This window comes from Ceratotherium simum, chromosome 16 (assembly GCF_057802395.1).
Source record: "Ceratotherium simum simum isolate JZ-2026a chromosome 16, ASM5780239v1, whole genome shotgun sequence".
Taxonomy (NCBI): Eukaryota; Metazoa; Chordata; class Mammalia; order Perissodactyla; family Rhinocerotidae; genus Ceratotherium; species Ceratotherium simum.
This window is the reverse complement of record NC_141915.1, coordinates 21,145,814-21,157,394: the sequence shown is the minus strand read 5'-3', so window position 1 is coordinate 21,157,394 and position 11,581 is coordinate 21,145,814. Positions and strand designations below refer to the sequence as shown.

General features: G+C 43.8%; 1 protein-coding gene across 2 annotated transcripts in view; it reads right to left on the bottom strand.

Moving 5' to 3' along the window:
• Positions 1-1,023: 1,023 nt before the first annotated feature.
• Positions 1,024-11,581, bottom strand: part of ADAP2 (ArfGAP with dual PH domains 2) — a 29,239-nt gene continuing 18,681 nt past the window's right edge. Inside the window, exons 8-11 of one of the 2 annotated variants that reach the window (XM_087440776.1) lie at positions 11,117-11,179; positions 9,433-9,510; positions 8,523-8,751; positions 1,024-7,471 (exon numbers count right to left, since the gene is read on the bottom strand). In XM_087440776.1, the coding sequence (XP_087296902.1) occupies positions 7,437-7,471; positions 8,523-8,751; positions 9,433-9,510; positions 11,117-11,179 (405 nt within the window). In that variant the 3' untranslated portion in view covers positions 1,024-7,436. The remainder of the gene's footprint in view (positions 7,472-8,522; positions 8,752-9,432; positions 9,511-11,116; positions 11,180-11,581) is intronic. The other variant, XM_087440777.1, reaches the window with a different exon arrangement.

Genomic DNA, 11,581 nt, shown 5'->3' with positions numbered 1-11,581 from the left:
AATATTATTTCAAGGGATACTGCATAAATTTAGAAGCAACTTCAATATCAGCATAGGGTTATTCAAATTATTCATGTAGTTTTTGTGGCCAATTTACATACTACTATTGATTATAATTAAAATCATCTGCATATTGATTCATGTTAGAAAAATGTGTAAAATTATTGTTATTGATTTGTGTTATTAAGTGTTGTAGTTTCAACATAAGTTCTTGTAACTGTCTAACTAGGTCACAAATTAGCTTTTCCTTTCCTGGGAGCTTCAAAATTAGCTCATTCATATGCAGTGTGATATCAGTGAGAAAACATAATCACACTGCCTTATGTCTTTGATTATTGAATATTTTGCTAGCATTCCTTTGGTTTCAAGACAGTCTTGCACTGAAATTAACAGTACAGTAAATAATTGTAAAACTTGTCCAAAACACAACCAAAAGCATTGGTGAAAAACATGAGATCACTGAATTGTCTTCTTTCTCTTTCAACAGTTCCATAAACTGGCAATGATTCATAGCATTTACACATACATGCTGAATAATTTTAACAAGCATATTTGTGACAGTTTTCATAGAGTCTGCTTCAGAAAACTAAACACAAATATTTTCACTCTGTATCATACAATGGAACAAAGCCATAAGAGAACTGTCAGTCTCTTATTTTAAAATTTCAACATATTCGAATTTTTTACCTAAGACAGCTAAAGAAACATCTGTCACAATAGAAATTAAGTTTTCCATATCTACCTGAAATTCTTCTTGAACAGATTCAAAAATATGTGCACCGTAAGTTTGATATTTTTAGGCATCGAGTTGACATTTCCTCATAAATTTAAAAGTCCTTTGAAACAAAACTTACTCAAATTCTTCTTCTAGTCTTGTACCACACAACTCACCTAATGCTGAAGAAAAGTGCCTAGGTTTTTTCAAATTTAATCAATTGATCTTTGACATTATTAGAAAGATCTTGTATTCCACAGACTATTGTTTAGTAGCTTAATAGAAGATCTTTCACATTTTATAAAATTTAGTTTTTAGTCCTTTCCTCATCATTAAAATTTTTTTCCCACAACTGAAATAATAAACATCTATGCAATGCAATGGTTAAAATGAAATATAGTCTTACCAAAACAATTAAGTTGTGTTTGAAGGAAGAATATTTTACACTGCTTCAGTTTTTTATTTCTTTTTAAATTTAAATTATTTAAAATTAGATAATATTAAGTAAAATAAAAAATTCAGTTCCTCATTTGTGTTAATCACATTTCAATGCTCAATGGCAGCATGTAGATAGTGGTTACCATATTGGGCAGAACAGCCATAGGTCATTGATTCTTATACCTTTCCCTTTAATTACTTCTTTAGCTGAATCATTTCAATTTTGATATGTTGCATTTTCATTATTATTCAAAGTGTTTTTAATTTCCCACGTGGTTTCTCTTTTGATCCATTGTTGTCTATTTCTCCCTTAAATTTTTGCCAATTTTTGCTTCACGTACTTTAGAGCTTTATTATTAGGAATGTACACATCTATGATTGTTATGTCTTTCGATGAATTATACCTTTTATTGTTATAAAACACCACTTTTTATCTCTGGTAGTACTCCTTGTCTTGAAAAATATTTTATCTGATCTCAGTATAGCTTCTCTAGCCTTCTTATAGTCACTGTTTGCCTGGTATATATATTTTCGTACTTACACCTTCAACTTATCTATATATTTAGATTTAAAATATGTTCTGTAAACAGCATGTAATTGGGTAATGCTTCCTTATCCACTCTGAAAATCTTGCATTTTTATTTGAATGTTTAATCCACTAATATTTAATGTAATTATTGCTATGTTTAGGTCTACCTTTTGCTCTTTATTTTCTGTTTGTCCCATCTATTCCTCACTCATTTGTCCTTTCTTTCCTGCCTTCTTCTGCGTTAATCAAGTACTTTTCACAACTCTATTTTAATTTCCTTGTTAGCTTTTTAGCTATACCTCCTTGCATTGTATAGTGTTGCTTGTATAGTGGTTGCTTTAAGGATTACAGTATACATCCTTGACTTTTAACAATCTATTTAGACGTAATTTTGTACCACTTCATGTAAAATATAAGAAGCCTGAAAGTATACAGTTCCATTTACTTCCTCCTCCAGTCCTTTCTGCGATAATTGTCATATACATTATCTCTACAGATGCTATAAACCATAACATATGCAGTATGTGTTTAATAGACAGGATTTTCTATTTAATTATATGTTTACCATTTCTATTACACTTCATTGCTTCCTAAATATCAGATCAGAGTTTCTGTTTATCACTTCCCTTTTCTCCAAAGAACTTACTTTAGCATTTTTTAAACTGCAGTTCTGCTGGAAAGAAATAATTATCTTTGTTTATCTGGAAATGTTTTTATTTTGCCTTTTAAAAAAAATTCCCTTTTTTGCATTTTTTATTATGGTAAAATATAAACAAGTCTATCATTTTAACCATTTTAAGTGTACATTTCAGTGATATTTTGCCTTTACTCTTTTTTTGAAAGTTTTTAAAAATTTGCTTGAGATTTTATATATATAAAATATATATATAAGCACTATAATATATATAGTATTTATTCTTTTTTTTTTTTGGTGAGGAAGACCAGCCCTGAGCTAACATCCATTGCCAATCCTCTTCCTTTTGCTGAGGAAGACTGGCCCTGAGCTAACATCCGTGCCCATCATCCTCCACTTTACACTCGGGACGCCTGCCACAGCATGGCCTGACAAGCAGTGCACAGGTCTGCACCTGGGATTCGAACCCGTGAACCCCAGGCCGCCAAAGCAGAGTGCGTGAACTCAGCCACTATGCCACTGGGCCAGCCCCTATGTTGTGTTTATTCTTGAAAGGTATTTTCTCTAGAATTATGACTTGATGGTTTTTTTTTTCCTTGTAAAGCTTTAAAGATGTCTTTCCACCGCCTTCTGGCCTCCATTGTTTCTGATGAAAAACAATATTTCCTTGTATGTAATATATCATTTTCCTCTGGCTGCTTTCAAGATCTTATCTTTATCCTTGGTTTTCAGCAGACTGACAACAATGTACCTGGGTGTGGTTTTCTTCATACTTATCCTACTTGAAGTTTGCTGATCTTCTTGAGTCTCTACATGTCTTTCACCAAACTTAGAAACATTTCAATCAACATATCTTCAAATATTTTTTTCTGCTCCAATATGTCTCTCTTCACTCCAATTACATGGAAATTAGAGCTTTTGATATTGTCCCACAGGTGTCACTGAGGTGTTTTCACTTTTTCAATCCTTTCCTGTTTTTCAGATTGGCTAATTTCCATTGATCTATGTTCAAGTTCACCGACTCTTAGTCATCTCACGTTTACTGTTGAGGTGAACTTTTTCTAAAATATTTTTCAGTTCTAGAATTTCCATTTGGTTCTTTTCTCTAGTTTCTTTTCTCTGTTGAAATTTCATATCTATTTATTCATTATGATAATACTTTCCTTTATTTATTGAGCATGGTTATAATAGCTTCTTTAAAATTCTTGCCTGCTAATTCCAGTATCTGGGACATCTTGGAATCAGCCTTCACTGATTGATTTTTTTCTTGAGTATAATTCATATTTTCTTGTTTCTTCATATGTATACTTATTCAGGGTTATATCCTGATATTGTGAATGATACATTGTCAAACCTCTGGATTCTGTTATGTTCCTCCAGAGAGCAGGCAGATAATATGTAGAATTCAGGGCTCCGCGTCTGTGGACCTATCCTCCCAGACTTCCCTCTCTCACTTTCCAGCTGCTATGGTCACACTAAACTCTGTCCTCTATTTTGTGTGTGTGTGTGTGTGAGGAAGATTAGCCCTGAGCTAACATCCATTGCCAATCCTCCTCTTTTTGCTGAGGAAGACTGGCCCTGGGCTAACATCTGTGCCCATCTTCCTCTACTTTATATGGGATGCTGCCACAGCATGGCTTGATAAACGGTCTGTAGGTCTGAGCCCAGGATCTGAACCCATGAACCCTGGGCTGTTGAAATGGAGCGCGTGAACTTAAGCACCACACCACCAGGCTGGCCCCTGTCCTCTACTTTTTTTTTTTTTTTTGGTGAGGAAGATCAGCCCTGAGCTAACATCTGTTGCCAATCTTCCTCTTTTTGCTGAGGAAGATTGGCCCTGGGCTAACATTTGTGCCCATCTTCCTCTACTTTATATGTGGGATGCCTGCCACAGCATGGCTTGATAAGCGGTGCATAGGTCCGTGCCCAGGATCCAAACCTGTGAACCCTTGGCTGCTGAAGCAGAGTGCACTAACTCAACCACTGTGCCAGCCTCTGTCCTCTATTTTTTAATCAGTAAGACTGCAGGTTTCCATCAGAGTTTTAGTGGACCCCTGAGGCATTGACTGGGGCCTGCCCTCAGGTGAAAAGCTAAAAAATGAGAAACTCGCCCATGCAATTCCTTGCTTCCTAGTGCCAACTCCTCTATACTTTCTGCCTGCTTTAGGTCATTTTCCAGGGCCTTCAGATAATTGTTTTATTATAGTCTATACAGAGTTTCTAAGTGTAATCTGTGGAATGGTTGTTCTGATATGAGCTACTCCACCATTATTGGAAGCAGACTCTCCTCCAATCTAATCTGTTCTTACTCCTCCTCCCCACAACAATTTGTGCTCTAGCCATATGAAATTATTTGAGGTTTCCCAAACAGGCCATGTCCTCTCTTGTCTCTGGGCCTTTGTACACACTTCTTTCTCTGCCTTCCCCCACCCCAACCCAGTTATCTCTACTCATTCTTCAGGATTCAGTATAGATATCAACTCTTTTGGAGAAGGTCATTAGTCAGGACTGAATCAAGTAACAGAAATGTCCTTGTACTAACAAGCCAAAAGGGAGAAGAGGATTTAATGTAAGAGTACAGAGGTATCCTTGGGGAACCCCAAGACAGAGTGCCTTTGCCAGGCCTCAGAAACCAACCAAAACCAGGCACTCCATTTCACTGGGCCTTTATCTCCAACTCTTGTGTCTGTTCTCTGCCCCTCCGAGGGGCTCCTAAGAATCCCAATTTCCCTCATCAAGCAGCTTCGGTACTACCTGTTTACTTCTCCTTATTCCCCTCTAGATTATAAGTTCCTTGAGGGCAAAACTGTGCCTTTATTGATTTTCTTATCCTCAGGACTTAGCAGAGTACAGCCGACAGAGCTCACAGGTGGTAAAAAGAGGCAGACAAGTAAACTGACTTTTAATATACAACCCAGCAGGTGTTGAAACAGACATTTTCAAGGTGCTCCAGGAGCCAGAGGAGGAAGCACCCACATGTCCATCTGGGCTGTCAGGACGCCTCAGGAAAGATACTCCAATGATGTTGCTTGTCGTCTGATTGGGGGACCCAAAGAACAATCCCATAAAAAGTAGAGACTGTCTTAAAGACCCTCCCAACTCTCTGGGTCTCCACTGAAATGAAGAGAGAACACTCAATGTCTTTCTGAACATCACTTGAAGGGACAAAGAATTATAGAGCAGAGACCTCGGTGATCTATTTCTCTAACATTTTAGCCATTCAAGATTTCTTTCAGTTCCTCTTTCCCATCTTGGAGTCTTTGAAAATTTTCTTCCCTCAGCCTAGACTGTTTTCCTCGCCCTCTTCCCTTTGACTAACCTCTAAACAGCTTTCAGTTTTCAACTTTAACGTCACTTTCTGGAGAGGAAGGAGACTCCCCTCTCCCCCTCAGTTAGAGTAAACCCTATCGCCACAGGCTTCCACAGCAGCCTGTACATCCCCCTTCTGAACACTTACCTCATTGTCCTGCCCCGTGTAAGGGCTGCCTTCCAGCAGTCTGTAATCTGTGACAGCAGGGACCGTGTCATCTGGTTCCTGCCTATTCCCAGGGCTTGGCACAGAGCCTGGCACCTGGAAGGTGCTCAAATATACTTGTTGCTTCCATTGAATTTCAATAGTTTGTATAACTTCCTCATTTGAAAGAAAAAACCCAAGGCACAGAGGTGGGGAAGTGAGTTTTCCAACAGTCTCAAGTTAGTGGCAAGGCTAGACCTGGCACGCAGGCTGTGCCCTGGGGTCGAGCAGAGTTGTCTCCTTGGCTTGCTTCTTTCCTTCCAGAGTGCAGTGAGAATCAATGCAGACATTGGTTTTTTGCATTGTTGAGGCTTTTATTTCTTCTAAAATGTGCACAAAGATAGAACTCTCCCAGGAACATTTTTGACTCATGTAGAAAAAATACTGCTTTTGCGGAGTGAAAAGTAGATATTTTTAAAAGTTTTTCTCCCAATTTTTCAATTTGAACACTTTCAAATCTATAGAAAGTTTGCATGAATAGGACAATAAAGACTCATTTACACTTTATGTAGATTCGTCAGTTGCTAACATTTTACACAGTGGCCCACTTTTTTTTTCTCTCTCTCCCCCTGTATATATACACTTCTTGTCTTCCATATTTACACACACACTATATATATGTATATATGTATATACTCTATATGTATATATGACACATACACTTAATTTTTGCTGAACCATTTAAGAGTCAGTTGTCATTGTAGAATGAAAATTACTACATTTTACCCCTGAACACTTGAGCACATGTCCCCTAACAACAAGAGTGTTCTACACAAATACAGCATAATTATCACAATCTTACAACACTATTAGTGAATATACATCCATATTTAAATTTCCCCAGTTATCTCAATGATGTCCTTTATAGCTGTTTTTTTAAAAATCCAGGATCCAATCAAGAATCATGAATTGGGGGCCGGCACAGTGGCACAGTGGTTAAGTTCCTGTGCTCTGCTTCAGCGGCCCAGGGTTCATGGGTTCAGATCCCCATCCCGGGCACGGACCTACACACTGCCCATCAAGCCACACTGTGGTGGCATCCCACCTATGAAATAGAGGAAGACTGGCACAGATGTTAGCTCAGGGACAATCTTCCTTACCAAAAAAAAAAAGAATCATGAATTGCATGTTGCTGTCTCTTTAGTCTCCTTTAATTCAGAACAGTTTCCACACTACTCTGTCTTTCATGATATTGACATTTTTGAAGAATCCAGGCCAGTTGTTTTGCAGAATGTCCCTAATGTGGGTTTGTCTGATTATGTCCTCATGGTTAGATTCAGATTAAACTTTTCTTTTCTTTTCTTTTTTGAGCAAGCATGCCATCTGCCTGCTGCTGTGGGTGCCTTTCCATTGCAGTGCCTTCATTTCAGATGTCCTGGGCCTGGAGGATAGGTACCAGATCCCCAGACCCTCAGGGCTGGGCAGTGGAGAGGCCCAGGGAGCCAGTGGGTAAAGGCCAAAGCTTCAGTCTTGGCAGAGTTTACTGCCAGCAATGGCTGCTGACTGTGGGGCACTCCTGCTGGGCAACCAAGTCCAAGGCGAGAACCTTTCCTTCCCACCAGGAGCTCCGGGGGGCCAGTGGCCAGCCAGCTCCTCGGCCAATGGGTCACCTCTTGCTGCAGCCACTCTCTGTTGATGCTGCTGCAAAGGGAACAAGAAGGGGGCTGAGGGGGTGGCCATGCAGTCCTACAGGAGAGAAGGGACAGCAAGGGGACAGGGTACAATGACAGAGGGAACCAGAATAAAAAACTGACTAAAAGGGTGAGAGACAGAGGGGACACACACACCAGAGAAGGAGAGAAAAGCAGAGAGTGAGAGACACAGAAGCAGAGAGAAACAGAGAGAGACTCAGACACACAGGCCCACGGGGAAAAGAGAGTACCAGCTGGTGTGCTTCACTAACAACTTCCGAGAACATTTCTGAGGCACTTCGGCTTCCAGATTTTGGAAAGTGAAGAGAGTTTGTGTTTACACTGGTCAGAGTCAAAGGGCACAAGGGTTTCTCTCAAGGGGCCATGTGGGGCCACCTGCTTAGTCTGTACTTTTCCAAACACAGAACTTCTCCCTGGCACCCCAGAAGCCAGGCCCTGGGCCAGCAGTTTCTTGCTCCAGCTCAGAATGTCTCCCCTTTTCTCACAGGACTGTTGGCAGATAGGGAAGCCTCCTTGTGACGTATCTAGGGTGAAGGGGAGGAGCAGGAGAGAGGCAGACAGAAGGCAGGACCCAGAGAAAAGAAGAGCACTAAAAATAGCCTTCCTTCTATGAGGGGGGAGGGATCCAAAATCCTAGGAGCTGCCCAGCGGGGGTGACCTTAGCTAATAATAGCAGGCCAGGGTTTTCTCACGAGAAAAGGGACTCGGGGAGGAGAATGGAGGGAGGGAGGCTGCTCCATCCCCAGACTGAGCAGGGTAGAGAAGGGGATCTAACGGACGGTTCTGCTTGGGTGAAACTCCTCCAGAACCCAATGGGGAAGGGCTCCCGATAGAGGAACTTAGTGTGGCCAGAGACGGCTTTCTGACAACAATGTGCACTGCCTGTACTTTTCTTTGGCAGGAACAGAAGAAAAATGAAAATGTGCAATCAGGAGCCATGACGACCTTGGCTTCAGGGCTCACAGCTGAACCCAAGTGAAGAAGCCTTCTCCGCCCTCTGCCCTTGGCCAAAGGAACAAACCCCAGGCCCTGCATCTTACTGAGGAGGTTGAGGGGTGTGAAGGGGCGGGAGAGGACATCCCGGAAACTCTCCAGCCATTCCCGCTGCTCCTTCTCGCTGGGACAGGTGAAGATGAATCTCCGCTGGGGGGTGACGATGGTGAGGCCGGCTTTCCAGCGATTCCCTCGGACGCCCTTGGGCAGGTCCTCATATACCTCGTACCCCTGCTCATTGCTCCCGAGAAAAACCTGGCCTTGCTCAAAGGCGTCCTGAAAATAGAGGACACATGGTCACCAAAGTGGCACCAGCAGCCCTGATAGCCCCCAAGCTCTATTTTAGGAAGAGGTGTGGGGGTCCCCGCTGGGATTTTTGCTAGGTGGGACCCAGAATTTGAAAGTCTGAGACCATAAAAGAAATCACACACATCATCCGTTAAAATGATACTTAACATTTGTGGAAAGGTAACTATGCACCAGGAATTCAAGTGCTTTACATGTAGTAACTCGGGCAACCTCTGAGGAAGGCACTGTTATTAAGCTTATTTTCCAGGGAGGAAACTGAGGCACAGAGAGCTAAGTACTCTGTCCAGGGCACACCACTGAAAGTGGCAGGGCTGAAATCGGAGCCCAGACAGCGGAGTTCTAGAGCCCACTCTCCTAGTCACTACGCTGCACAGCCTCCTGGTTAGAAGTGAGCCCTGGAGACTAGAGGATGAGAAACAACCTATAAAACTGCCAAAATGGCAGCATTTTGGATACGCATAAAGAACTGCCTAACGGTGAGGGGAGGGAATAGCTTCATGCACAGGAGATGACTTAGAGATGAGCAAAGGTGGAGGTGTGTCCCTTGCCAGGTTTCTCCAGCCCAGTAGCTTCCCCATAGTCCCCGACCAGCATTGACCCCACCTCTGTCTGGGGGTGCACTGGGGAGGGGCCAGCAGTGGCTCTTACCAGTGGGTTCTTGTAATAGAGCAGCCTCCGCTCCTGGGGATCCAGGGCGAACCACCTTTTCTTGAAAGGTTCTCTCTGCTGCAAAAGAGGGGACCTCGTACCAGGGTCGGCCAAGCTGGGGAGCACAGAGGTCAGAGGGCCAGCCTCGTCTAGGCCAAGAGAGCTGGCCAGGCCCAGCTCCCCGGTCAGACACCCCAGCACTCTCCTCTGAGGCCCTGGAGCTCTGAAGGCTCTGCCCTCTTCCTCACCCACTGCCAGCTTCATGCACCCTGCCGCCTCTAGGTGCTGCTGTGGGTTGGAAGAGGCGCTTTCCTCTTTTTCAGATGGTGGACAAGAAGTCTCAGAAAAAGGAAGTCAGGGAAATCAGAAGTGGCTACTGCTCAGCAATCCTAAAAGCGCTGGCCTTAGCCGAATTCTGACCTAGGTCAGGGGCAGGAAAGCCCCTGGGCAAGAACCACGAGGAGGGGCTGTGCCACTAGCTGGTGAAGGAAGAAAAGAAAATGTGCAACACTTTGACTAGTTTTCAAGCTGCCTGAGGTTTCCTTTCACACTGATTGCCTAACACCCTTCACTGTAGGTTTAACAACCATCCTGTCAACATATTACACCTTAAAAAAAAGGCATTGGAATGCTGCTGCTTTGGGAGTTTTTTAGGGAGCTCCCTCTGCTTCTCCCTTCTTTTACCCTTTGCCTCCTCCCTTCCCCCCTTCCTCCCCACACAGCCAGACCCTCCCCAGCCAGACTTCTGACTTTGAGCCTCGCTCCACCCAGCATCCAGGCTGGGTCTGAGATGTCCTGGGGCAGCAGAAGCCTCCACTCCTCTGGACCCTCCATGGAGCACAGAAGCAGCCACGCTCCCTTCCTTCATAGATAAGTGGGAGTGAACAGCCCCTGGGGGTTGGGGCAGGTTTAGCAAAGGAGAGCAGAGGCTGAGTTTGAGGGAGGGGTGTATGCTGGGGAGGGTCATGCCCACGTGGGCCTCGCTGGCACTCAAGCATGGGTGTATAGGTGTGTTTTCTCAAACTAATCACTAGCCCCTGTCACACTTGCATGGTCCTGGTAGGCCCCCAGCATAGAGCACCCAAGGGTTCTGGAAAATGCAAAAGCTGTCCCCCAAAGAGTCCTTTTTCAGCTAGTCTTTCCCAAGAGTAGGGTCAGTTAGATGGACTTAAGAAGAAGGAAGCCAATGGTGATGCTGATAAAGAGGGAGGATGCCCGAGCCGGCCGGTGGTGTAGTGCTTAAGTTTGCATGCTCCACTTCGCTGCCCCGGGGTTCACAAGTTCGGATCCCAGGTGTGGACCTACACACCACTAGTCAAGACATGCTGTGGTGGCGTCCCACGTACAATATAGAGGAAGATTGGCACAGACGTTAGCTCAAGGACAATCTTCCTCAAGCAAAAAGAGGAAGATTGTCAACAGATGTTAGCTCAGGGCCAGTCTTCCTCACCAAAAAAAAAGAGGGAGGATGCCCAGTGAGAGGGAGAAGCACCTGCAATGCTGGATCACACCCCCCTAACCAGTCTCCACTGGTCCTTCTCCCCAGGAATCACAAACTTTGGTTTACTTCCCTTCCTTCCCTCTTCCCACTCCCCGGTTCCCCATTTTCCCACCTCCCAAATTCTCCCCTACTGCCTGCTGGGACAGGGGCCATGAAAGTCCCCCAGGGAGTGGTAGAACGTACCTTTGGGCCAGTCTTTTCCATGAAGCCTTGTTTGAGGTAGTTCCTGGTGATGAGGGGCACGAGCTGGGGGAAGAGAGACATACACTGACCCCCTGACTCACACCCTGGGGACTCAAGGTTCCCCACTGAACTTGGCTCCCCAACAAAGGGGAAGTTTGGAATGAGGAAGGATGTGTGCTTATGGTTCACAGGGTTATATCTGGAACACGGTATGGATGCAATATTAATATTTCAACAGAGCCAGATGACAGCAACCCAGATGTCTGTAGAGCTTACCAGCACGGCTGAGTCTTGGTTTAAGGACTGAGTTTAAGGACTCCTTCAGTAACCCCAGGAGGTGGACATAGGCAAGACTCTGAGGAGACCCTCCTGGCATTAGGGGGCATGTTCTGAGGTCTACCATGTGTCAGGCTCTGGGTGCAATTCTCAACCATCCTGTGAGGTGGTGGATATTATCATCCTCAT